General features: G+C 42.6%; 2 protein-coding genes across 10 annotated transcripts; one reads left to right on the top strand and one right to left on the bottom strand.

Moving 5' to 3' along the window:
• The first annotated feature begins 41 nt into the window (after window positions 1-41).
• Window positions 42-9,548, top strand: tgds (TDP-glucose 4,6-dehydratase). 2 transcript variants are annotated; one of them, XM_014152107.3, is made up of 12 exons: window positions 42-447; window positions 606-672; window positions 1,335-1,403; window positions 4,835-4,925; window positions 5,054-5,196; window positions 5,392-5,490; window positions 5,596-5,655; window positions 7,615-7,658; window positions 7,768-7,933; window positions 8,788-8,855; window positions 8,990-9,087; window positions 9,197-9,548. In XM_014152107.3, the coding sequence occupies exons 1-12, from the start codon at window positions 401-403 to the stop codon at window positions 9,286-9,288; spliced, it is 1,044 nt and encodes a 347-aa protein (XP_014007582.1). In that variant the 5' UTR covers window positions 42-400; the 3' UTR covers window positions 9,289-9,548. The 2 variants fall into 2 exon arrangements, with proteins under 2 accessions (XP_014007582.1, XP_014007583.1); XM_014152108.3 differs by having other exon boundaries at window positions 43-447; window positions 8,800-8,855.
• A 60-nt stretch (window positions 9,549-9,608) lies between these two features.
• LOC106575550 (putative ATP-dependent RNA helicase an3) lies at window positions 9,609-25,622 on the bottom strand. 8 transcript variants are annotated; one of them, XM_014152116.3, is made up of 18 exons: window positions 25,314-25,622; window positions 21,582-21,633; window positions 20,816-20,866; window positions 20,199-20,246; window positions 18,891-19,212; window positions 18,646-18,753; window positions 18,356-18,455; window positions 17,980-18,115; window positions 17,645-17,841; window positions 17,159-17,319; window positions 16,127-16,271; window positions 15,741-15,885; window positions 14,719-14,769; window positions 13,712-13,893; window positions 13,364-13,481; window positions 13,094-13,247; window positions 12,823-12,995; window positions 9,609-12,676 (listed from the first exon to the last, which is right to left on the bottom strand). In XM_014152116.3, the coding sequence occupies exons 1-18, from the start codon at window positions 25,356-25,358 to the stop codon at window positions 12,591-12,593; spliced, it is 2,274 nt and encodes a 757-aa protein (XP_014007591.1). In that variant the 5' UTR covers window positions 25,359-25,622; the 3' UTR covers window positions 9,609-12,590. The 8 variants fall into 8 exon arrangements, with proteins under 8 accessions (XP_014007591.1, XP_014007594.1, XP_014007592.1 ...); XM_014152119.3 differs by having other exon boundaries at window positions 12,865-12,995; XM_014152117.3 differs by having other exon boundaries at window positions 20,199-20,243.
• Window positions 25,623-27,818: the final 2,196 nt, after the last annotated feature.

The following is a 27,818-nucleotide window of genomic DNA, read 5'->3' as shown; positions in this document are numbered from 1 at the left end:
CGCAGGCCTCTCATACGTGTCAACATTGCCATAAAGCGACAAAAGACTGTCGCAAAAGTTGCACATTACATTTTGCTGATGTGGTTTGTACAGTATCAACTGCTTCTGACATGAGCTGGTGACAACACAAACATCTGAGTAATGTTATCTAACTGTTCGTTAACGTGTTGTCGATGTCGTTCGCTTTAGAATGGCCTCAATCACTTAAAATCAGTTCCCGCATATAGTTTATGAGATTATCTCTTGTTTACTCAACAATAAGACACACCAGCACAGGTAAGCTAGTTAGCTAGCTAAGGTAGGCATAACTTATGTCGCTAGGAGAGTGCCTTTGGGCTTCAATGAAAACTGAAGATCCAGGAGAAGAGTTTTGAGGAGACATCAATCAGGTTGTGCGGGGATGGACTTTGTCAAAACGGTCCTGGTGACTGGAGGGGCAGGTTTCATGTAAGTTAGCAAATCATCATCATCATAATGACAATCAGTAGTGTTCTGATAAAGACTTAAACTACAGAAAACAAGCAAGTTGAATCTACAATGTATGTCAAATATGAGATTTCATTGCATACTATACATGTTTCATCTGTAACTCTTTCCCAATACAGCGGGTCCCATTTTGTCTGCTCCCTAGTCAACAGGCATCCAGATTGGCGTATCATCAACTTTGACAATGTAAGTAGGAGCTAAATGTGCTTTCCTGTAACGACAGATTCAAGCCCTGTTCAAGCTGGGCCCTCTCGTTCCCTTTGCAGCCAAGGTACAACATAGACATTGGACACTGGTCACTTTAATAATGTTTACATACTGTTTTACCCACTACATATGTATATACTGTATTCTAGTTAAGGCCATCCTATTCAACTATTGCTGTACATAAACTATTCTATCCTACGTATTCTTCAGATATACTACATATTGTATCCATATACTGTCCATAATTACAGTAGTCCAGCTGTCCATATATATTTATACTCCGGACTCCGACATTGCTCGTCCTAATATTTCTATATTTCTTAATACCATTCTTTTACATTTTTAGACATGTGTGTGTTGTTAGATATTACTGCACTGTTGGAGCTAGGAACACAAGCATTTTGCTACACCCGCGATAACATCTGCTAAATATGTGTATGTGACCAATATAATTTGATTTGATTTGACAACACATTTCACTGCACATATCCGGTGTATGTGACAACAAAATAAAAAATGTAAATAAAAAAAACAGTGAAGCTTATTTCCTGTACACCCTGACTACTACACTATGTGACTGCAGAATTCCAAGTTGTCATCATTTCCTGGGAGTGACTGTAACTTTTCCTGGTCCCATACAGCTGGACTACTGTTCCAATCTCAGGAACCTGGAGTCTGTAGAGGAGAATGAGAACTACACCTTTATCAGGGTGAGAGAACTGCCAAGTCCTGCTCTTATGTAACATCACTGTATATGGAGTGCCAGTGGTACGAGACAGGGATGTCCTCTCTCCCCTCCTGTTTGCACTGGCAATTGAACCGCTTGCGGAAATAATTAGACAGGACTCAAATGTAACAGGTATCCGTATTGATAAACATGAATATGAACTAATTTGCCGACAATCTTCTGATATACCTGACTAATATTTTAAACTCAATGTCCCCCTTGTTCAAAATATTTTCGGAATACTCAAAAATCTAAGGATATGAAATTAACATTGCAAAAAACGAAATAATGGCAATTAGAAAAATAATAACTCATGAACTACAGCAATCCTTTGTGGACCACAAAAAATATGAAATACTTAGGATGCTTAATAAGTGACAACAAACAACAAATATATAAAGTTAACTGTATTCCATTACTCAACAACATGAAAGCAGATCTAATTAAATGGAACAATCTCCCCATAAATCTTACAGGTAGAATAAACCTCTTTAGAATGGCATGGCTCCCAAAGTTTTTATATTTTACTCTACAAAAATATGAAAGCAACATGCAACAATTTCAAATATTTTGCTGAGTTAGAGTTCATATAAGGAAATCAGTCAATTGAAATGAATTCATTAGACCTGAATCTATGGATTTCACATGACTGGGAGTACAGATATGCATCTGTTGGTCACAGATGCCTTAAAAAAAGGTAGGGGCATGGATCAGAAACCAGTCCGTATCTGGTGTGACCACCATTTGCCTCATGCAGCATGACACATCGTCTTCGCAAAGAGTTGATCAGGCTGTTGATTTTGGCCTGTGGAATGTTGTCCCACTCCTCTTCAGAGGCTGTGCGAAGTTTCTGGATATTGGCGAGAACTGGAACACGCTGTCATACACGTTGATCCAGAGTACCCAAACATGCTCAATGGGTGACGCGTCTGGTGAGTATGCAGGCCATGGAAGAACATGGAAATGTTTTGCTTCCAGGAATTTTGTACAGATCCTTGCGACATGGGGCCGTGCATTGAACTCCAGAGTGGCGCAGTGGTCTAAGGCACTGCATCTCAGTGCAAGAGATGTCACTATAGTCCCTGGTTCGAATCCAGGCTGTATCACATCTGGCCGTGATTGGGAGTCCCATAGGACGGCGCACTATTGGCCCAGCCTCGTCCGGGTTTGGCCGGGGTAGGCCGTTATTGTAAATAAGAATTTGTTCTTAACTGACGTGCCTAGTTAAATAAAGGTACAAATAAAATCAAAATTATCATACTGAAAAATGAGGTGATGGCGGCGGATGAATGGCACGACAATGGGCCTCAAGATCTTGTCATGGTATCGCTGTGCATTAAAATTGCCATTAATAAAATGCTATTGTGTTCATTGTTCGTAGCTTATGCCTGCCTGCCCGCCCATACCATAACCCCACCGCCACCCATGGGGCTCTCTGTTCACAACGTTGACATCAGCAAACCACTCATCCACATGAGTCCATACATGTGGTCTGCAGTTGAGGCCAGTTGACGTACTGACAAATTCTCTAAAACAACATTGGACGCGACTTACGGTAGAGAAATGAACATTCAATTATCTGGCAACAGCTATGGTGGACAGTCCTGCAGTCAGCCTGCCAATTACACGCTCCCTCAACATCTGTGGAATTGTGTTGTGTGACAAAACTGCACAATTTAGAGTGGCCTTTAATTGTCTGCAGCACAAGGTGCACCTGTGTAATGGCCATGCTGTTTAATCAGCTTCTTTATATGTCACACATGTCAGGTGGATTATCTTTGCAAAGGAGAAATGCTCACTAACAGGGATGTAAACAAATGTGTGCACAACATTTGAGAGAGAAAAGGTTTCTGTGGGTATGGAACATTTCTCTGATCTTTTATTTCAGCTCATGAAACATGGGACCAACATTTTACATACATATATTTTTGTCCTGTGTATTTTCAGTTATATACCAATTACCCCACTGAAGACAGTATTTACAAATGTATACTCGGCCATAAAAGACTTCATGTGGGCAAATACCACTGAATAAAAAGGATAGTTTAACATCTTCCTAAGTCTGAGGGTGTTTTTTAACTTTCCAGATTTGGAACGGTATCAATTCGCCAGCCAAGGCTTTTACTTGCAACATGTTGTTAAATACACTAAAGAGGAACAATGGGTACATATTGAAGATGCGCATGCTCATCCCCAGAATCTTTTTATGTGTCTGTTTTCAAAGGATGGAGCTAAGAACATGAACAACTTCATAGTTAACAACACTGTAACAACATGGAAGAAAATTAAACGGATTCTACAAGAACCAATTTCACTCCCTCCTGAACAATCCTTGGATAGCTTTTCAGAATTCACTGATAAATTGGCCCACATGGAAAACTGAAGGCATAGAAACCATAAATTACATGGTAATAGGAAATACAATTATTTCCATGACAGAATTAAAAATACATTTTGGACAGACCAATGTAGACAATTTCAAATAAATGCAACTTAAAGGTTTTATATCTCTAAATTCTGACCTGAAAGCTTTTGGACATCAGAGCAATGTTGAGGGAATCCTATTTGAGTCAGGAAAAGATACTCATATGAAAGGTAATATATACAAACCATTGCACAAAAAAAGCCTATTGAACAAACAATGTCTTAGAAAAAAAAGATAGAAACTATTGGAACCAAGACTTAAAAATAACTGATATTGACACAAGATGGAGGGAGTGTTGGAACATAACAAACAAAATGACAGTTAATGACAATATACACTTAATCCAGTATAACCTAATGTATACAATGTATTATACGAGAGACAAAATTCACAAATTCTACAGCACAACGGCAGAGTAATGTCTTAAGTGTAAAACTAACAATGACTCAATAATTCATGCCTTCTGGGAGTGCTATGGTCCAACAGTTATGGGTGGAGTTAGAAAGCTAGTTGTCAGAAGTTGTACAATGTAAGTTTACTTTTAATCCCGTCTTTCTGCATATTTCAAGACATGACATATAGGGGTGCGGTAAGATACCGAATGGGTTCGACAATTATATTGAATAAACTATTACTTAAATACTGGCAGTCAAATGATACTCCAACTTTAAGAGAATGGAAGAATCAAATGCTTTATTATTTAAATATTGTAAAAAAATCTGTCTCGGACGGAAACAAAAGAACACAATTTGAAGTCATATGGGGCAGAGTCTTAAAAGTGTTACAAACAACATATGGTGTTGTTACAGTGGGAAAATTTGGGTCTGAGTAAGTATGATGTGATTAATGTTTGGAAATGTATGAATGTTAAGTTGTTTATTTTTTTTGTCTATGTATGTTTTTGTTTATTGTAAAAAATATATATATATAAAAAAAAATCTAACTGCTAGCTTGAATATGTGTCATGGTTTGTCCCTTTTCTTTAACAGGGGGATATATGCAATCCATGCTTGTTAAAACACATGTTTGCCACAGAAAACATCCACATCGTCTTTCACTTTGCGGCTCAAACACATGTTGGTAAGAAAGGACGTTTTACTGTTTAGATTGTGTTGTTACCATGCCAAAACAATCAAAGGCATTGCTGACAACACTCAGTGACCCATAGAGCAAGACATTCATCCATGTGTTTCTGTGGCCCCTTTCAGAGACGTCCTTCATATGGCCGTCCAGATACCACATGGTGAACGTGGAGGGGACAAGGGTGCTACTGAAAGCAGCTTTTGAGGCCAAGGTGGAGAAGTTTATTTACATTAGTACAGATGAGGTGTATGGAGAGAGTCTGTATAAGGTCAGTCCACTCATATCATTTTCACTGATATCCTGACATAATTATAACTTTTTGTAAGGTGTATGCCACATTTACATTTGAACTCCCAAGTTTTTGAGTGCCACTTCTCAACTTCTTTTGCCACTTTTTAAGGTTCTTTGTCTGCAGTACTGTCAGTCCCCGGTGATAAAAGCGGTCTCTTTTACCCCCATGTAGGAATTAGATGAAACCAGCCCAAGAAGACCCAGCAACCCATACTCTGTGTCTAAAGCAGCTGCTGAGTGTCTTGTATTGTCCTACAGGGAGAGACACAAGGTAGTAAATATTGTCAACAGACATACCACAATTAGAACCAAGTTTTTCTGAGGCATGTACACATTTTTGTATTATTTTGTGTTAATATTTGGCTTTTTCTTTCAGTTTCCTGTTATAATAACAAGGAGCAATAATGTCTATGGACCCAGACAGTACTTGGAGAAGGTCAATATAGTGTCTATATTCTATGTCAGTGGTTCCCAACCTTTTTCGGTTACTGTACCACCAACTGAATTTTGCTCTGCCCGGAGTACCTCTGAAGTACAGTGGGGGAAAAAAGTATTTGATCACCTGCTGATTTTGTACGTTTGCCCATTTACAAAGAAATGATCAGTCTATAATTTTAATGGTAGATGTATATATTGTAAAGTGGTTGTTCCACTGGATATTATAAGGTGAATGCACCAATTTGTAAGTCGCTCTGGATAAGAGTGTCTGCTAAATTACTTAAATGTAAATGTATATGAACAGTGAGAGACAGAATAACAACCAAAAAATCCAGAAAAACGCATGTCAAAAATGTTATAAAATGATTTGCATTTTAATGAGGGAAATAAGTATTTGACCCCTCTGCAAAACATGACTTAGCACTTGGTGGCAAAACCCTTGTTGGCAATCACAGAGGTCAGATGTTTCTTGTAGTTGGCCACCAGGTTTGCACACATCTCAGGAGGGATTTTGTCCCACTCCTCTTTGCAGATCTTCTCCAAGTCATTAAGGTTTCGAGGCTGACGTTTGGCAACTCGAACCTTCAGCTCCCTCCACAGATTTTCTATGGGATTAAGGTCTGGAGACTGGCTAGGCCACTCCAGGACCTTAATATGCTTCTTCTTGAGCCACTCCCTTGTTGCCTTGGCCGTGTGTTTTGGGTCATTGTCATGCTGGAATACCCATCCACGACCCATTTTCAATGCCCTGGCTGAGGGAAGGAGGTTCTCACCCAAGATTTGACAGTACATGGCCCCACCAAATGATGCGGTGAAGTTGTCCTGTCCCCTTAGCAGAAAAACACCCCCAAAGCATAATGTTTCCACCTCCATGTTTGACAGTGGAGATGGTGTTCTTGGGGTCATAGGCAGCATTCCTCCTCCTCCAAACACGTTGAGTTGATGCCAAAGAGCTCCATTTTGGTCTCATCTGACCACAACACTTTCACCAGTTGTCCTCTGAATCATTCAGATGTTCATTGGCAAACTTCAGACGGGCCTGTATATGTGATTCTTGAGCAGGGGGACATTGCGGGCGCTGCAGGATTTCAGTCCTTCACGGCGTAGTGTGTTACCAATTGTTTTCTTGGTGACAATGGTCCCAGCTGCCTTGAGATCATTGACAAGATCCTCCCGTGTAGTTCTGGGCTGATTCTTCACTGTTCTCATGATCATTGCAACCCCACGAGGTGAGATCTTGCATGGAGCCCCAGGCCAAGGGATATTGACAGTTCTTTTGTGTTTCTTCCATTTGCGAATAATCGCACCAAATGTTGTCACCTTCTCACCAAGCTGCTTGGCGATGGTCTTGTAGCCCATTCCAGCCTTGTGTAGGTCTACAATCTTGTCCCTGACATCCTTGGAGAGCTCTTTGGTCTTGGCCATGGTGGAGAGTTTGGAATCTTGATTGATTGATTGCTTCTGTGGACAGGTGTCTTTTTTACAGGTAACAAGCTGCGGTTAGGAGCACTGCCTTTAAGAGTGTGCGCTTAATCTCAGCTCTTTACCTGTATAAAAGACACCTGGGAGACAGAAATCTTTCTGATTGAGAGGGGGTCAAATACTTATTTCCCTCATTAAAATGCAAATCAATGTATAAAATTTTTGACATGCGTTTTCTGGATATTTTTGTTGTTATTCTGTCTCTCACTGTTCAAATAAACCTACCATTAAAATGATAGACTGATCCTTTCTTTATCAGTGGGCAAACGTACAGAATCAGCAGGGGATCAAATACTTTTCCCCCCCACTGTACCCCCTAATGTGCATTTTACCAGTAACCCTATGGTTTCATGAGTCTTCTCAAGTACCCCTAGAGGTCCTAGTACCCCTGGTTGTGAACCACAGTTCTATATATTTCTGTTGTGTGTCTGGTCTTTTAAGATGTCTCAACAAATGTTGTTTTTTTTACACCCAGGTCATTCCAAAATTCGTGTCCTTCCTTCAGCTGAACAAAAAATGGTAAATACTTTAAGAGAGCACTGACATCATCCCAGACTATGTGGACATGTTTTACTTCATATATTGTTTCAAATAAAGCCTACATATCCCATGCTCCTCTCTGCCACAGTACCATCCAAGGGACCAGCCCCCAATCTCGCCACTTCCTGTACGTGGATGATGCCATTGAAGCATTCCACACCATCCTGGAGAGGGGGATGGTGGGAGAAACCTACAACATTGGAACCAACTTCGAGATATCCATCATTCAACTAGCCAGAGAACTTATCAAGATGGTAGGATATCCATCATTCAACTAGCCAGAGAACTTATCAAGATGGTAGGATATCCATCATTCAACTAGCCAGAGAACTTATCAAGATGGTAGGATATCCATCATTCAACTAGCCAGAGAACTTATCAAGATGGTAGGATATCCATCATTCAACTAGCCAGAGAACTTATCAAGATGGTAGGATATCCATCATTCAACTAGCCAGAGAACTTATCAAGATGGTAGGATATCCATCATTCAACTAGCCAGAGAACTTATCGAGATGGTAGGATATCCATCATTCAACTAGCCAGAGAACTTATCGAGATGGTAGGATATCCATCATTCAACTAGCCAGAGAACTTATCGAGATGGTAGGATATCCATCATTCAACTAGCCAGAGAACTTATCGAGATGGTAGGATATCCATCATTCAACTAGCCAGAGAACTTATCGAGATGGTAGGATATCCATCATTCAACTAGCCAGAGAACTTATCGAGATGGTAGGATATCCATCATTCAACTAGCCAGAGAACTTATCGAGATGGTAGGATATCCATCATTCAACTAGCCAGAGAACTTATCAAGATGGTAGGATATCCATCATTCAACTAGCCAGAGAACGTATCAAGATGGTAGGATATCCATCATTCAACTAGCCAGAGAACGTATCAAGATGGTAGGATATCCATCATTCAACTAGCCAGAGAACTTATCAAGATGGTAGGATATCCATCATTCAACTAGCCAGAGAACTTATCAAGATGGTAGGATATCCATCATTCAACTAGCCAGAGAACTTATCATGATGGTAGGTGAAGTGTGTGTCTGGTCACTCTGTAGTCCTCTTCACTGAAAGACATCTGCTAATAGTGTGTGTTACAGGTCAGGCATGTACCTGATGCAGAACTGGACGATTGGCTGGAGTTTGTGCCTGACCGGTGAGTGAAGTATAAGGGGATCACACTAAACACTTTCCAGAGCATGTCTTCGCCATGGAAACCAGTGTGAGAAAGGCAGGCTGTGTGATAGGCTCCTAAGACACTGACATTGTTGAACCTCTCACCCACCCAAGGCCAGTGGTTGACCTGAGGTACCCTGTGAACTGTGAGAAGCTGTGGAGGCTGGGCTGGAAGCCTGCAGTGTCATGGGCAGAGGGCATCAGAAGGACAGGTACAGTACATGAACACATTACTGTATGGATTCCTTAGATTGACTTTCATATATTTTAGCACAAGGGGTGAATCTCTAAAGTGTCTTCTCCTTCATTTGTTTTTCACAGTCAAATGGTACCAAGAGAATCCAGACTTCTGGCCAGATGTCAAAACAGAAGACCAACCAATTACCTTTGAGCCCGATACCAGAGACCAATAAGCACATAGATCCGCTTCCTGTATTCATGGTCACCAACCCTGTTCCTGGAGAGCTACAGGGTGTGCTGGCTTTCGTTCCAGCCCTGTATTAACACACCTGGTTCAATTAATCAGTCTTAATTAGGGCTATTGACCTCCACTAGTCAAACCATCATCTCAATCACTGTGGGTGTGCAAGGGAACACTTATTTTTGTAAATGTTTTACTAATGAAGGTGGAATGTAATATATTTATCATAGTCAATAAATAACTATAGCGCAGGCTTGAATGTTGAATATTAAACTCTGGCTATGCAAAGACAAAATACAAAAGTTTGTTAAGTATTTGCAAGTCAAAACTTTTAATTTTGGTAAAATCATACAATAAATGCACAGGTGTTTTCTCGTGCAGTGCACAGCCTCTAAACTAGTACATAAAGCAAATACAAACTAGTGGGCGACTCGGTGGCGTTCAGGGGAGTGTCTGGCCAGCCGAAAGCTCTCCAACCTCTCCTCTCTGCAGCTTCACATTTCCATTCATATGTTTCATCCACACCTTTACTTTTCAGACTCAGTCAGCCAATGTTACTGTAAGACTCATTGATCCGGCTAAGACTCACCACACACTCCACAGAACACAGTGAGGCCCAAATATGCAAATACAACAGAGCAGAACCACATGTTTTTTTTCTTCTTAAGATTGCCATGTGCCAGACATTCGCTGGGGGAGGGGAAAAAACCCCTCAAAAACAAGGAAAAGTAAATTGAATTGGAGAGAATCTGGACACTTCTTGCACTGGTACAATATTTTTTAGAAAATGTTATCACTTTTATCCAAACCTTGGCATTGGTTGTTTGTTTCGAATTTTGTTCACCAATTAAACGTTAAGGTTGATTAGACGGTGTGGCCATGTGGCCAGTACTACTAGAAGTAACAGGTGTGGATTTTGATTTGAGTCCAATATGACTGACATTAAAAAGCTCACACTACCCCGAAAAATATACATTTCCACGCATACCGGTGACATTCAACATTCAAGTGCCAGTGTTTTTGTACTGTCTTTTGGTCAAGTTTCTTAAACTATCACTTTAGGCTTATAAAAATAAATATTTCTCAAAAATGCTTAATAAATTACACAAACTAGCAGCAAAAGTAGAATCTAGTAATCTGTGTGCAAATAGCTCAATTCTCAGACTGCTACTGAACTAACCCCTGGTCCCAAATAAATCCTGGTTTAAATAGTGATAACCCTTCCCCTTTCATAAACAAGCTGCGTTTTTCACAATCTCCTCACACACAAAATTCGGAAGCTTTAAGGACACACACTCAAGACATTTATATAAAACTCTAGATGTGCAATAAAATGTTTGTTTTTTTGAAAACTTGATGGCCGTTAAGTAACATCACAAAGGGGCCTGACCTAACTTAGGTAGCACCATTCAATCTTAAGTTAACACAATACCGTCAGTGCATCTGCTTCATAACCACCACCTCACTGTTATTGATTCAAAATGTCAAGGCACGACAGACACACTGATAATATATACCTATTGCACTTAAAATGCCATTTTCTTGCCAACGTTGGGCCTCCCTCCTATATAAGGAGGAAGCCTGGATGCCAGCTATAGTAGTAAACTGGCCAGTGGTTTTACATAATACATCATGGCGGCCCAACCCTACCAAAGGGAAGAATAGCTGCATTGGTTCTGTGTCAGAAATGAAGGATAGATAAAGCACCCCCGTCTTTGGCCGGGTCGCGTGGTCTAGATTCACCAGCCAGCATACACAGGAAAACCTCATTGCCTCTTAAAATGGTGCACTTGTAAATAAACTGCACTTCCCATCACCCTTTGCTACATGTGCAGTTCGCTCGCCTGTACATTGCTGACCGTTAACTTCTGACCTTCCTACGCTCTCCGAGGAGGAAGAGCTTGTGTCTTTAAACAGTTAACCCGAGAATGTCCTTCGGATTCGAACGCAGCTTGAAAAAGAGAACTAAATTAAAGGTGTAAGAGAACAACATTTTGTAATGAAATAAAAGCCTGCTGCAGAATTTCCTTTTGCATTTTTTTTTTTAAACTCCTTGACCAAAAAACAACACTTGCATGCGTATTTCATCCCAGGATGGCCTTGACAAAAAGCAAAGCCACCCAGGTTACTGTGTGGTCCTATGGCAACCATTCGAACTTCACTTTCTATATGGCAAGCGCTGTTTTAGAATTGACAATTTTAAGAAACATTCTCCCAGAAGGATGGATATTTGTCAATTGCCATCCTCCAAAATGTTTAAGTAAAAAAGCTCAATCAAAAACGAAATTCACCCACCAGGCAGCTAGAAGTTGCTTCACTTGGTGCCACAATGCCAAGTCAATTTGTAAGTGGGGAACTGAACTTTTGAGCATCTACTTGCTCAAATAGTTTGTATGTATGGACATACCATTTAAATATTCAATTTTAAAATTGTACAACTGGAATGGCTCGTTTAGTGAAGACTACCATATTCCTCTCCAGGATAGAGTGAGCGAAAAATATTTTGAACTCTTTTTTTCCTTGAAGTGCACTTTTGTCACACAAGGGTTTGAAAACCTATATTGGAATTCTCATAGGATGGCTGCAACATGCGGTCAGAGCTAGCCATCAGATTACCCTGTGACAAATTTGAAGCTCAAATGGACAAATGACTCACTCAAAAGTCATGTCATCTCAGTGTTTGCCAAGGTTTGATATTTAGTTCAAGCTTATTTTGTTTTCCTTCCGAATAAAATAACAAAACCACGTTTAAACCAAAACAAAAAATATATAATTTAGTTCTTGTTGGCCAGGTTTTAGCCCGTTATGACGCTTAAAAGAAAATACAGATAAAACAATCTAATTGTTAAAGGCACAGTACATTTACAAACAAATGATCCTCAGTTTGTTTTGTTACAAAGAAAGAAAAAGCAGTTGTAGGTAAAGAAAAAAAAAAAAGAACTGCAAGTCCCAAGATCCTAAATACGCTATAGTCACTACGGGCGACCACACGATGATTCCACAGCCTGGCGGTGCCATGTTTCTTTAGGAATCGCTCAGTGGCTCCAGCTTTCCTCTTGGTCAGCTGTCCTCTCGGTCCCCCGTCTCTCAGCTCCATTTTTTGGAAAAGCGGTCAGAGAATCACAGCTGGTAATGTACTGCAGTCTGTTTGGAAGCTACACGGGAGTTTATATAGTCTGGCTTAGGTTACACATGTGGTTTCCTTATCAGTGAGTTTGGCGTGGCGCGACCCACTGCGATGGTGGGGGGAGGAGGAAGGAGGTGTAGGTAGAGGGGGTAGGGTTGGAGGGATGTTTAGTTGCCCCACCAGTCCACTCCCCCCTGATGAGAGTAGTTTCCGCCATAGCCGTCACTGCTGTAGAAGTTTCCTCCAAAGCCACCTGTGATGTGGGGGGGGGGGGGGGGGGGGGAATCAGGACAGTGTTAGAAGGAAAATAAGGACTGTGTTGGAGCATGGTTGGAATTAAACACTAACTCTTGGACTTGTGTCCTAAGAATTGTGGGATAGACCAACAGTAATATTTACACCCAAATGTTGCTCCATTGTGAGGTTTTAATGGATATTTACCGCCGCCACCAAATCCACGGTTTCCTCCATGTCCACCGGGCTGGCGTCCACCGCGACCCCCGAACCCTCCAGTGCTGCCGCCGCCACTTGTCTGACGGTAGTCCCTGGCTCCGAAGCCACCAGAGGTGAACCTAAACAGAGAGGATGAGTCAGTGATTAAGAGTGGAACGTCTCTAAACCCTTGTACTTCTGCTCCTTTATGTAGGAGTGTGTGTGTAAGCGTGTGTACCTCTTGGAGCGTCCGCGCGTGTTGCTCTTGTGCTGGTGTTCATAGGCCAGGCTCTCCAGCCAGGAGGGTACTTCCTGTTTGGCCTCCACTAGGATGTCCAGAAGGTCCTTGGTGATGTTGCCGTTCTTATCGTTGAAGAACGACGTGGCCAGACCTGGGAGAGGAGAGGGTTCACCATGTTACAGTCAAATAGTCATCTAAATAAAAACAATTTGCATTACGTGTCGCTGAGTGGTGAGTTGAGAGTTCTTGAATGTTGTAGAGGCTTACCCAGGTTGCCCACACGTCCAGTACGGCCAATACGGTGGACGTACTCCTCTATATCGCTGGGCAGGTCAAAGTTGATGACGTGCTTGACATTGGAGATGTCCAGGCCACGGGCAGCCACCTGGTACAAGAGAACAAATACAACTATTGGCCTGCTTGTTTGAACAGAAGCATGTTAGTTCCCTTTTTAAAACGACCCCAACATGCAACCATATTGCAAAACAAACACCAGGCCCTGAACAGTACGAGGCCAAAGACCTAGTGTGTTTGGCTTTATCATTTGTCAACCAATATATTTTACCTGTCACAGAGCTGAAGAATTCAAACCAAAATGTCAGCTTGCAGACTCACCGCCGTGGCAACCAGGATGGGGCAGCGTCCCGAGCGGAACTGGTGCAGAGCCTCCTCTCGGTCCCTCTGAGAGCGGTCGCCATGGATACTGGTGCAGGCGTAACCCTCGCGGTACAGGAAGTCCTCCAGGGCATCCGCTCCCTTCTTGGTTTCCACAAACACCAGCGTCAGAGAGTTCTTACCTGGGGAGAAGGAAGACCGGTGAGTCACTGCTTAAAAATGTTAAAATAGATTCTGTATAACAGACATGGGAGGATTAGCATCAGGTCTATTCGTGGCATTTCTATCTGCAACGTTCAGCGCTTGCTCAGTACCCTCCTAAACGAGCCCCAGGGGAGACATTACAGGTATGGAAACAGCATCTACCCACTACCCCCTGTGGTTGTGGATCTGAGAGGGAAGGAGGGAGCCGAATCACCAGAGGTGTTTAGAGAGAGGAGAAACATCCATAGTGTTGCTAAGAGATGGAGGCTCTAGCAAAGAAAAGCTGCATATATAAAGCTGTGTCGGGCTACTCTACAGTGAGTCGTGATGCATGATGACCAGAGGGCTTCTTCAAAAGGTTTAAAATGTTACAGCACATTCAGATAGAGATATGTTTGAACATGTTTCTCCATCTGTTAGAATAGTGGATCATGTTATTGATTTTTCGACCTGCCGTGAACGTTTTGCAAGCTGTCATGGCCATCATAACAAAAGCATAAGTGTAGGAAATGGCATACGGTTACAGTAGCAAGCAGGGTGTGGACTAAACAAATCAACAGTCAGATTCCCAAATCAAACCCCCCCCCCCACAAAGGAGACAACACCCTTCAAAACAGTGAATGACCTCACAATGACAACCACACTAGATGGCTGATCAGAACCAACCGGACCTTCTCGTCTGGACACAAATGGATGACTAATATGGGTAACCAATACAGGCCAAGCAATAAATCAATAAACTGAAATATGAAGTGAGATACAAGCTTCTACATCCACTTTAGTAATAATAAATTCCTACTTACCAGGTTTCTCTATGTTTTCACCTGCATTGTCCTGAACTTCGCTCGGAATGACTTTGGATAAAACCAAACCCGATGATAAACTCATTGCAGTTTCAACAGTTCATAAGTGACATTAAAAAAGGGGGAGGCTAGCCAACAGAGTTCAGAAAACCCAATGGCCGCCATTAATGGTACCAACGAGTTCCAATACGACCTCATTATTAGAATGTTATTGTTGAGGAACATTTGGTGCCAACATGGAGGACGGTTTCCTGAACTCTGTGTGTACATGGCTCTGCATAGGAGTAACTGGGGTTTGGGGATACTAAGCAGGGTCAGTTTATGATAGCCAACATACCTAAGCTAGAGTACAAGTCTTCACCTCACATCTGACCCTACCAACACTGGGTCACGTTCAACACACACAAAAACTGCCCACTGAACACAACCCAGGCTTATGACCATCTGAAAGAACAGAATACCTAATGCAATCAATACTAGACCATCACAACTGAATGGTTACCCATCTTCTAAGATCTAGAGCTTACATCTGACAAGCTTAAAAATAATTAAAAAAAACAGGAACTAGTCTAGTGTAGGAGCAGGTGGAATCTGCTGGGAAGTTGTCCTATCAAAGACATGTCTGCATATTCAATCAATGATGAGCTTCAGGATTTAGTTAGATTTTAATATAGACAGGTGATGTTGGGAAATCCTGCCGTTGCAGATTCCACCTAGCCCAACTGATCAAGTCAACATATTCATAAGACACCGAGGGGCTATTCAAACACAGGGTTTCTCAACTCCAGTCCTCAAACACCCACTGTCCATGCAGGTTTTCATTTCAACCAATCAAAGCTTCCTTCAGGTAACTGAATGCCCTTATCAACCACATATCAATGTATATAAAATCCAGAACACAGTGAGCGAGTCCCCAGGATGAGCTTTGAGAAACCCTGCACTACCAGTAAAAGTTCCAGTAAGTAACAGACAGGGACAGGAGAGGGGGTTGAGCCAGTGACAGGTATAGTCCAGGTAGTTACCTGTAGCATTGAGCAGGTCCAGGAGGAAGGACCTCTTGTCACCGTCCTCCACCCACACCACCTTCTGGGTGATGTTCTCGGAGGTGGAGCCCACGCGTCCCACCGCCAGGAAGATGTACTCCTCCAGGAAGTCACGCGCCAGGATCTGACCGAGGGGTTCGTGTTATTGTGGAGCCAACATGGAGGATAGTTTATTAAATGTGTGTGGAAAGGTGGGTTAATACACCATAGAGGACAAATGGCAAATAACACCTTCCTTCTTTCCTCATTAAGCACAATACTTTTGACAAATACATAAGCCATTGTGGGGACTGGAGAGTAACAAATATTGTCCATGTACCATGATCCCTTTAGGAAAGGGAGTTGAACACCATGTGGGCGTGTACCTGGATCTCCTTGGGGAAGGTAGCGCTGAACATCATGGTCTGACGGATGCCTTTAGGGGGCATGGTGTCCTGCTCCACGATGCGTCTGATCTGGGGCTCAAAACCCATGTCCAACATCCGGTCAGCCTCATCCAGCACCAGGTAACTAACAGAGAGACGGGGTCAGGTATTGGCTGTAGACCTGTTTTCCCATCATAGTCAGAGACTCATGGGTATGTAGGATTCCTTTCCAGCAGGCCAATTCAACTAATCAATAGTCTGATAAGCTGCATCAGGAGAGTTAGAGCTGGGCTACGCAATATGGTCTCAGCTCTTGCTTGCACTGATGGACTAGGTGGAATGAATCATATTACCCACATGTACGCAATTCATCTAGAGCTCCATTTGCACAGCGCTAGTATTACTAGAGAACGTTGGTTATGTAATTATTACCCCAGAATGTCTTATTCCAGAGGGCGATTCAGACGGGTTACGTTTATTTCCCCAATCTGCCCCCTGTAATTAATTATTTTCCTACTCAATAAATTGACAGAAGACTGGAGGTTTTTATTCTAGGTGTGAAGATATATTTCAACATGTCCAGGTGACAACAGGCTACACTGATAACTAGATGTTTCTTGCTCAAACCACGAGCAACACCTGTCAAACTCAAGACGTTTCTCTCACAACAGGGATATCGAGTCGCACAGGACTAATATTATCAGAGGACCTTGGAGATAGTCGAAAAATGATAGGTTTTCCAGCTGAATTTATTACTCTCCTGCTATTTAAAAAATGACGGACATGGAAGATTTGGACAGGACTTAAATTACAGATGTGGTGATTTGTTCACATAACTCCCATCTCCCCCAGTAAAACTAAACCAATGCGAATGGGGCGTAGGTTATTCACCTAGGTAAAGTCCCTAGTGACTGGGCCAAGGGGCTTTGTAACTTGTCTGCACCTTCTCAAAAACAATGACGTCAAGAACCAGACGTTATGTCTGGGACAGCTCAGTCTGCCAGCAGTCCAGACTGTTGGAAGTCTACTCACTTGCAGTAGTCGAGGCCGATCTTGCCTCTCTCCATCATGTCCACCAGGCGTCCAGGTGTAGCCACCAGCAGGTGACAGCCTCGCTCCAGGTCTCTGATCTGCTGGCCAATGTCAGCCCCTCCGTACACCACACAAGGACGCACACGGGACCGGTACGCAAACTACAGCAGGAGAGAGGGGTAGAAGAGGGTGAATATAGGGTACAGAGAGCAAGAGAGAAGGCAGGGAAAGGGACAAGAGAGGAGAACACAAACAATGATTGTGTGTTACACTGCAGTTCCCTAATACCAACCTTGACTGGTTGTCAGTTAACACAAAAACAGAGACAAAGAGATAGAGGCCCACTGGCAGACCGCTACCGACCTAGCTGGTATTGATGCTGATGGGATGTCTGTCCTCTCTGTGTGTGGTCACATTGTGTAGGTGTGTCAAGCATTTTACTACACCCGCAATAGCATCCCAGGTGAGAGGGGGGCAGTTGCTTACCTTTCTGGCCTCTTCGTAGATCTGCAGGGCCAGTTCTCTGGTGGGGGCCAGGACCAGAGCGAGGGGGTACTGCTTACGGCGACCATACTTTCCGTTGTCCTGTCCTCCAGACTTCTGGGCAGCGAGGGCTTCTCCCGGGCCTTCAGTGTAGATCTGACTCAGTACAGGCAACAGGAAAGCGGCAGTCTTACCGGAACCTGAGAGACCACAGTTTATATTAGTCATATACCTATACTTAAATCAACTACAGTAGAATAGCTGTTTTAAGTCATATCTGCATATAGCTCTCCAGACCAATCCAATTTGGAGTGGTTCTAGTTCGCTCTGGTTCTAACCAGTCTGGGCGCAGGCCATCAGGTCCCTCTTGTTCTTGATGATTGGAATGGCGTACTTCTGGACCGGAGTGGGCCGAGTGTAGCGGGTCAGGGCGATGTTGCTCATGATGATCTCTCCCATCTCTACGTCTTGGAACTGAAATACAAAGACAAACCAGTCACTCAAATGAACACCAAACAGCTTTCACGCAACTCTGTTTCAGTGGGAAGGGGGGGGATATGTGTAGGGGGATCAACAGCACCACACAAGCTGCTCAGTAGAGCCTATGGGAAACACTTCTGGTTTTGAAGAATTCTAACAAAATGCTGACTAATAGGACATGAGGGCTACTGGATCTGAGACGGGGTTATTTGGCAAGAATACGTGGGGACTCACACTGTCAATGTGATGGGGGCAGTTTTGGCCAGTGGCCTCAACGGGAATGTCGTCGTAATTGTCAAAGTTAATCCCTGTATTGCCACCAGCGAACAGCTCCCTGGGGAAAAGCAGAAACACAGAAGGTCAGGAAAGTGACAGAAAGGTCTACTTGACCATTTTAACGAGAGGGGATATTGATAAAAACAGGGATAGCGGATAGTGATGCATTGTAAAATGACATTGGTAAGTCCTCATTATTGAACTATCATTAGTATGCAGAAAGGGGGGTAAGTTAGGTTACTACTCACTGTTCCAGGCGCTCATTGGCCTGAGTGGGTTTGGACCAGTCCTCGTCATCCCTGGACTCCTCCACCCAGCGGCTGTTTCCACTGCCTCCAAACCCTCCACGTTGGTAACTGTCAAGCATAAGATAACCACAGGGGTCAGGAAAGCTAGCTTGCTAGCGAGTTGCCTCATGGTACAGGGATTGAACTCTGTGGAACCTGAGAGTTGTTGGCTAAGGGCTTTGGGGTGAATTCTCTAGTCTTCTCACCTTCCTCGGGGCGCACTCCCGCCGTTGTTGAAAAAAGCAGACTTGCCCCTGTCGGGACGCGCGCCGAAGCTGGTGTATGCATCTTTAGTCGTATTCCACCCGCCGCCATCTTTGTTGTCGTAGACGCCAAACATGCCGGCGTTCTGCATAGGCTGTACCGGGTTGTAGGACCCGCCCCTGCCGCCGCGGAAACCTCCACCCCCCCTGCCCCTCTCCATGCGAGGCGGGCCACTGTTGTACCGGTTACCCCCATTCATGCGGTTGTCGTGGTAACCATTCTGCACAAAGCCGTTGCGTCCACCGTCCCAACCGCCAGGCGTATCTTGGGTAAAAACAGAAAGGAAATAGAGGAGAGACATGGTGACTCCCATAGTACAAGAGGGTTTCCTCATGCGCAGTCAATACAATACTTTGTTTATTGGTCCATTGCACAGATATTCTTTAGTTGTTGCTGTCACAGTAACCAATCTGACAGACACCACAGGCTGGGAGCAACACAGGGGCAGCGGCAGAGTAGCACCCCTAGAGCACTTAGAGGTAAAGTGCCTTGCTCAAGGGCACAACGGCGGTAGGCAGTAACGGACACTGTAGGAAGAGAGATTTGGACCAAGTAGGCCCAGTTCCATTTCAGCCTCTAGCTACTTCCCCTTAGCCTATGTTCACAGATTAGAATGACCTGGATGGCTGTAAGAAATGTGTTGAGGTCCTTTAGAGCTAGTAGGGGTTAGGGGCACAATGAAACCACGCCCTTCTTGGTTCCTTTGACCTTCACATCCCAGACACCCACCACTTGTTACTGCACGGATGCCTCTTATTTTCCCAGTAAACAATACGCAATCCATACAATAAAAGTCTACACAAGTCAATAATTTGGCTCATTAAGTCCCGATTAAGGAACATTTGTTATGCAAGCAGCATTAATTTGCTAATACCTACCACTTTAAATTCCACACACAAATAAATGGAAACCTTGTAATTAAGCAGTATGTTGGAATGACATAACTAATGGAGGCTGTGTTTTGTTTGAACAAAATGTAAGCATGTGAGCGGATGCCAACACCCTTAATGCAGGAAAAAGCCAGTCATGTCTTTGTTTCACCCATGGGAATGTGGTTTTAAAGATGTAATTTGAGAGCCTCCAGTCCCCTTGTCGAAATGCACGTGGCCTTGTTTTCTAATCGAATTGAGTGAGACCACTGTTCTGGTAGGCAATTTTATTAAAACATGCAGAATAAAATAAAGATGACATTTAAAATAAAAAACGCCAGAGCTTCCCTCAGCCAAAGAGCGGACTGTGAAGGGACTTACAGCTTCCTGGTGCCATTGACAAAGCGCTCGGTCTAGAGAAAGCATCTGCTGCAACAAAAAAACAACAACAAACAACGTCATGGGTGGGGGGGGGGGGGCTTCATGATGAAAACATGCTGCCGATGTACTGCGAATGTTGGCCAGTAAAAGCATGGAAATGGAGTGGTTGATGGTTTGTCAAAGCAGTTCCCAGATGCTGTCACAAAATGGACTCAAGGACATTGGATTTGCACGGTTTTGTGTCTGTCTCCCTGTAGTGTCTTTTGGGATGAGATAAAAACAAGCGGCTGGCTATACAAGATGGGGATTCTAACGCAACCTTTACGCCACTGTTTCAAACTAGTGGAGAAAATCAATACACCCGGGTCACCCTCTAGCTGACCTTGTCCCAGCTCAGCGAGAATAAATTGTCAAGATAAAACTAAAGCTAATAGTCTACTTTTTAGTTGAGGGAATTTTACAGCATTGTTGCTAGCTTAATCAATTTAGTGAAATGTTTATTATGGGCCACTACAATGCATTATGGCATTCTTGACCACTAGGGGGCCAGGGCATTTTTACGGTGTCCAACTGGCATACCTCAGAGGTGGTAGTGTTGATGGGGGGACGACACTTACCATTTTTGGAAGCCTCTTGGTTCCGTAAATGAGGTGGAATGTAACAGGTCCCTAGAGAGACAGACTTGTGAACACAAGGGCAGTACTGTACACAAACACGTCACAGGTCTAATGGGTTCCTAGTCTTATTCTAGGGATGTCACAATCCCTTTAATTTAATAGGGATTAAGTAGCCCATCTGGCCTGTTTGATTAAACAAATAAAAATTTAAAAATAATAAACTGTCTTGTACCCCAAATGATGAAACTTAAAACTTAAATGGTGTTTATGCTATTTCATAAATGATGAGAGCATGAATTGGCTAAAAATAAATAAGTGAAATTAAAATCACTTGATGGCATCTTATACCTAAATGAACCTAGTAATACACTGATGGAAATGTGAGTCAGTCCCAATAGTTTAAAGCTCCATACTCTAGTCTCTTTCCCACAAAGGCCAGTGATGTCAGGACAGGGATGTTTCGTGGGCCTGTGATTGGACGGTACCAATAATTTATCTGCAGATTCCTGCAGAACACTAACTCAGCTCAACTTCAGACCACTTCTAAGGTCTAAAAACATCTGACAAGTTCTTGACTTTGGGGTATGAACTAGCCATTAAAAAGGCCACCTGGGGGTGGGGGGTTATATTCAGTCCTTGAACCACCCAATGGCCCTGAAGGAAAGAATAAGAGAGAGGGCTGCTTCAGACCAAGTGATCATAAAAGAAAAGGATCACCATAACACAACCTAGATGTCCTTTGGCTCAAAGAGTAGAGATCACTTACTGCCAGTACCTCCGCCCTGCCCGTCAGCATTGTTCAAGCCTAGGACAGCAAGCTGAAATAGAAAATGAAACGTACAGTTAAGTACTACGGTAAACACTGTTACGGATAAATGTAATTCTAAACATGCATATAGGACAGTAAGCTGCAAGACAAAGGGTGAAAAAAAAAAAATGGGTAACACTCCATCTATAGATGCTCTACAGTAACATTTCAACTAACAATCTACTAACCCTAACACTTATCCTAACCCTAAACCAGCAGTTGCTTATCAACAGATGGTCACACTATCCAAATAAAGTGTGACAAACTATTGATCTCCAGAATGCAGAAAGACATGAATATCCCTTATACTACAGTGCTTCCCCCATTATACATATGTGAAGCAGGGAACTCCCCTGTCTAGTTTTGTTGCCCCCCCACCACCACAATCCAATTACAGTAAGTTTCAATTGTACATTTTGCAGAGCACTCTACCGTGGGTGTACCTTTGCAAGCAACCAAAGATACTTTCTTACAAGGCAGACACTCAAAACTGCCAATAGACTAGAACAGGGCTGCACAACCCTCTTCCTGGAGATCTACCGTCCAACTCTAATTTAACACACCCGATTCTACCATTTAGCTGCTCAACAAGACCTTACCTAGCTGAATCAGATATGCTAAATTTGCGTTGGACTGAAAACCAACAGGACAGTAGATCTCCAGGAAGAAAGTTGGGCAGCCCTGGGCTACAGGAATACAGACCCAAAACTAGGGTGGTCAGTGAGGGAGAAATAATGGACCAAGGGTAAAAATAAATAAAATTTAAATAAAAAAATAAAAAAAATAAAAAGTAAACAAATCGGTTTTCACTAAAAGAAAAATATAGCATTTTTTTAAAACAAAGTATCAGCTGTTACCCAATGTCCAAATATCCCAATACTGTACTTTATGAAACTATAATACAAAAGTACGTGGACACCCCTTCAAATTAGTGGATTTCAGCCACACCCTTTGCTGACAGGTGTATAAAAATCGAGCACACCGCCATGCAATCTCCATAGACAAACATTGGCAGTAGAATGGCCTCACCGAAGAGATCAATGACTTTCAACGTGGCACTGTCATAAGATGCCACCTTTTCATCAAGTCAGTTCGTAAAATTTCTGGCCTGCAAGTGTTGTCCCGGTCAACTGTAAGTGCTGTTATTGTGAAGTGGAAACGTCTAGGAGCAAGTGGTAGGCCACACAGGATCACAGAACGGGACTGCTGAAGCGCGTACAAATCTGTCCTCGGTTGCAACACTCACTACCGAGTTCCAAACTGCCTCTGGAAGCATCAGCACAAGAACTGTTAGTCGGGAGCTTCATGAAAAGGGTTTCCATGGCCGAGCAGCCGCACACAAGCCTAAGATCCCCATGCGCAACACATCGGCTGGAGTGGTGTAGAGCTTGCCTCCTTTGGACTCTGGAGCAGTGGAAACGTGTGCTTTGGTTTGATGAATCATGTTTCACCATCTGGCAGTCCGATGGACAAATCTGGGTTTGGTAGATACCAGGAGAACACTACCTGCCCGAAAGCATAGTGCCAACTGTAAAGATTTGGTGGAGGAGGAATAATGGTCTGGGGCTGTTTTTCACTGTTTGGGCTAGGCCCCTTAATTCCAGTGAAGGGAGATCTTAATGCTACAGGCATACAATGACATTATAGATGATTCTGTGCTTCCACCTTTGTGGCAACAGTTTGGGGAAAGCCGCTTTCCTGTTTCAGCATGACAATGCCCCCGCGCACAAAGCGAGGTCCATACATAAATGGTTTGTGGAGATCGGTGTGGAAGAACTTGACTGGCCTGCACAGAGCCCTGACCTCAACGCCATCGAACACCTTTGGGATGAATTGGAACGCCGACTGCGATCCAGGCATAACCACCCAACATCAGTGCCCGACCTCACTAATGCTTGTGGCTGAATGGAAGCAAGTCCCTGCAGCTATGTTCTAACATCTAGTGGAAAGCCTTCCCAGAAGAGTGGAGGCTGTTGTAGCAGCAAAAGGGGGGACCAACTCCATATTAATGCCTAAGATTTTGAAATGACATGTTTGACGAGCAGGTTTCCACATACTTTTGGTCACGTAGTTCCTTTCCGTGTTACAGTTCAGACTTAGTGAGAAGGTGTGTGTGGGGATGGATGCGAGTGTAGGAGTGTATTAAGTATGTAATTTGCATGAGGTCATGTAAAAAGTTGCAAGCTTACTTCATAAATTATTTCAAATTTTTGCAAACTCAGTTTGGTATAAAGCATTTAGATCTGTTAATATGACCACCCTACTTTCAATTGGGCTTAAAATACATGAATGATGTATTCCGTACTGCCTGGTTTGCATATGAAGTGCCTAATTAGCATAACATAGCATTTTAAGTTAATAATTTATTGCTTTTATTTGAATAATTTCGGTTCTACATCAGCCCTGAAAATGTCCCAACAGTATGATCACCCTATCTTGAAATGTTGGATAATATGTGTTTAATTTAAGAATTCAGAAATTGACTTGGTGCCATTATTGACTAGGGATTGACAATGACCTGTCGCGACCTTTTTAGATCACTTGAACATTTGATATCAGCAATGGTAAATTCTATCATCAGGAAATAAAGTATTGTGTGTTTATGAGAAGCTTCTCTATAACATGCAATACAAAGTGTAACACCAGAACCATAGCTTGATTTCGTTCCCTACCACCCTACCAAAACACTCCAATTACAGAGTTGAACTGGATTTCTCTCTGCTCAAATGTATATACTGTTACCGAAGTTCTTCCCCTCGAGTCCTTTGCTTTAACAGACAAATACAGGTTATCAAGGAGCGTGACCAACATTGCTCAATGGGGGTCTTATTTCCTGTGTCAAAATAAATTGACACCACCAACCCAACATCCTTTCACACTGACAAGCACATGTCAAATTGGCATCGGCTGACTATCTGAAAATGTCATGACAGCTTACTAATAATTATGTTAGGTTTCATCTTCCATGTTTGACCATATTTAACATTGACAAATGTTGCATTTGCAAATGCAGTAACAAAGACTGATTTTTAAAATGCTTACATACCAAATTAATGGGTGTTTTCTTGGATACTGTCGGCTGGACTAACGTTACAGGTGACAAAAACAACTGGATGACTTAACAATGACAGGTTCTTTAACATGGCAACAATATCTATAGCACAACACAAAACCAAACAATGCAGTCGTTGCTAGCCAGCAACTGTGCAAAGCATAAACACGCTTTGTTCATTCGGGATTAAAACAATGTGACAGTGACGCAGAAGAAAATGTAGCCAGCTAGCTTTCGTGTTAGCATACGTACCTAACGCTAACTAGAGGCCAAACTAGCAAGCAGGCTAACACTCATCAGCTCAAGTGGATAAATGCAAGGTAAAAAAATAGTTGTAATGTCACCAACATTGAACATAGGGTTTAGATTGCATGTCTTAGAGGTATAGTTAAGGATCAACCCAATTGTGAGAAATACTGCATTGTTGAACGTGAAGCACCGCCATCGTCACCAACCATTATCAACCACCGGCCTCCATTTTACCCAGAGATTAGACAACACACGCAGTTACAGCTAACGTAGCTAGCGAGCAAAGCTAACCAACTAGCTTGGTATCCACGACTGCATTTTCAGACTCGTTCTACTCATTTCTACGTGTTATAGATATGAACACATAAAAAAAAATAAAGACAACTCACCTGCTGTTCTAGACCGTGTAAATTTTCGACGGCCACATGACTCATAACTAAAGAATATTGAGGAAAAATGTTGTCGTCGAGAAGGGATCTCTTTGTTTGCCGGTTTGTCGACGTCCCTTAGTTTTCGCTCGTCTTTTCTTCCTTTGTCAATTTCCGAATGAATGAACCTTAAAGATATAGTTGATATATTACTGTAAATTATTTTTGCTTATTTTCATGACACTATAGTTCGGTGGTCTAAAGCCTTTAAACCGACACCGCTTACTAACTGGTGGTGGTTCGTGTCGTGGTGTAATGGAAGCTAGAAGCAGGAACCCAGAGCGAGATTTTATTGGTTGAGACAACCACAAAGAGCAGAGGAGGACATTGCGCATATCGCGACATTTTATCACCCTTTCCAAAAAGTTTTTAAAAGTCTGGCTACATTTGTATAATTTGCTTTACTATTTCATATTCAATTGTGATGTTGTAAAAATCGACAGCGTCATAGTTGAGTTAAAGATATTCAGTAGTATTTGACAGTCAATACCTCATACAGTATCAGTCAAAAGTTTGGACATACCTAACATAATCATTCATTCAAGTCCTTTATTTTTTCCCTATTTTGTCTATTGAGAAAAATACTGAAAACATCAAAACTATGAAATAATGAAATCATGTAGAAAAGTGTTATACTCCTCATAGCCTGGTTCCTCTCTAGGTTTCTTCCTAGGTTTTGGCCTTTCTAGGGAGTTTTTCCTAGCCACCGTGCTTCTACACCTGCATTGCTTGCTGTTTGGGGTTTTAGGCTGGGTTTCTGTACAGCACTTTGAGATATCAGCTGATGTAAGAAGGGCTATATAAATACATTGGATTTGATTTGATTTAGATTAAAAAAACATGAGCTGGCGCACACTCAGAATAATAGTTTGTGTGGAGGTGCTGACTAACGGCGAATTAACTATAAACTATCAAAATAAATAAAGTCGCACACTCCGTGTATAATCTCCCAGCAATTTAATGGGTATTTACCAACGTTTCGGCATCACTGTGCCTTCCTCAGGGTAATGTAATGAATTATTGAACCAGATTATGTAAACACACTGCAATTAGTGTAACCAATGACAGTAGTGAGATTTTTCAAAGTAGCCACCCTTTGCCTTGATGACAGCTTTGCACAAGCTTGGCATTCTCTCAACCAGCTTCACCTGGAATGCTTTTCCAACAGTCTTGAAGGAGTTCCCACATATGCTGAGCACTTGTTGGCCGCTTTTCCTTCACTCTGCAGTCCAACTCATCCTAAACCATCTCAATTGGGTTGAGGTCAGGTGATTGTGGAGGCCAGGTTATCTGATGCAGAACTCCATCACTCTCCTTCTTGGTCAAATCGCTCATACATAGCCTGGAGGTGTGTTGGGTCATTGTCCTGTTGAAAAACAAATGCTAGTCCCACGAAGCGCAAACCAGATGGGATGGCGTATCGCTGCAGAATGCTGTGGTAGCCATGCTGGTTAAGTGTGCCTTGAATTCTAAATCACTGACAGTGTCACCGGCAAAGCACCCCCACACCTCCTTCTCCATGCTTCACGGTGGGAACTACACATGCGGACCAAAGGATAGATTTCCACCGGTCTAATGTCCATTGCTCATGTTTCTTGGTCCAAGCAAGTCTCTTCTTCTTATTGGTGTCATTTAGTAGTAGTTTCTTGGCAGCAATTAGACCATGAAGGCCTGACTCACGCAGTCTCCTCTGAACAGTTGATGTTGAGATGTGTCTGTTACTTGAACTCTGTGAAGCATTTATTTGGGCTGCAATTTCTGAGGCTGGTAACTCTAATGAACTTATCCTCTGCAGCAGAGGTAACTCTGGGTCTTCCTTTCCTGTGGCGATCCTCACGAGAGACAGTTTCATCATAGTGCTTGATGTTTTTGAGACTGCACTTGAAGAAACTTTATAAGTTCTTGAAATGTTCCGTATTGACTGACTTTCATGTCTTGAAGTAATGATGGACTGTCATTTGTCTTTGCTAATTTGAGCTGTTCTTTCCATAATATGGACTTGGTCTTTTACCAAATAGGGCTATCTTCTGTACAACCCCCCCACCTTGTCACAACACAACTGATTGGCTCAAACGCATTAAGGAAAGAACTTCCACAAATTAACTTTTAACAAAAGTTTATCTTCAGGCTGTATCACATCCGGCCGTGATTGGGAGTCCCATAGGGCGGCACACAATTGATCCAGCGTCGTCCGGGTTTGGCCGGGGTAGGCCGTCATTGTAACTAAGAATTTGTTCATAACTGACCTGCCTAGTTAAATAAAGGTTAAATATATATTTTAAACAAGGCACACCAGTTAATTGAAATGCATTCCAGGTGACTACCTCGTGAAGCTGGTTGAGAGAAAGAGTGTGCAAAGCTGTCATCAAGGCAAAGGGTGGCTATTTGAAGAATCTCAAATATATTTTGATTTGTTTAACACTTTTACTACATGATTCCATGTGTTATTTCATAGTTTTGAAGTCT

This window comes from Salmo salar, chromosome 16 (assembly GCF_965601325.2).
Source record: "Salmo salar chromosome 16, fSalSal1, whole genome shotgun sequence".
Classification (NCBI taxonomy): Eukaryota; Metazoa; Chordata; class Actinopteri; order Salmoniformes; family Salmonidae; genus Salmo; species Salmo salar.
This window is presented reverse-complemented; position numbering and strand designations above follow the sequence as displayed.

Excerpts from the sequence above, each read along its gene's own strand:
- tgds (XM_014152107.3), top strand. The coding sequence starts at position 401 with ATGGACTTTGTCAAAACGGTCCTGGTGACTGGAGGGGCAGGTTTCAT. Across the intron at positions 448-605 it reads ACTGGAGGGGCAGGTTTCAT|CGGGTCCCATTTTGTCTGCT; the intron begins GTAAGTTAGCAA and ends TTCCCAATACAG. Across the intron at positions 5,197-5,391 it reads ATGGAGAGAGTCTGTATAAG|GAATTAGATGAAACCAGCCC; the intron begins GTCAGTCCACTC and ends ACCCCCATGTAG.
- LOC106575550 (XM_014152116.3), bottom strand. The coding sequence starts at position 25,358 with ATGAGTCATGTGGCCGTCGAAAATTTACACGGTCTAGAACAGCAG. Across the intron at positions 21,634-25,313 it reads TACACGGTCTAGAACAGCAG|CTTGCTGTCCTAGGCTTGAA; the intron begins GTGAGTTGTCTT and ends TTTCTATTTCAG. Across the intron at positions 15,886-16,126 it reads CCTTCCCCAAGGAGATCCAG|ATCCTGGCGCGTGACTTCCT; the intron begins GTACACGCCCAC and ends CCCCTCGGTCAG.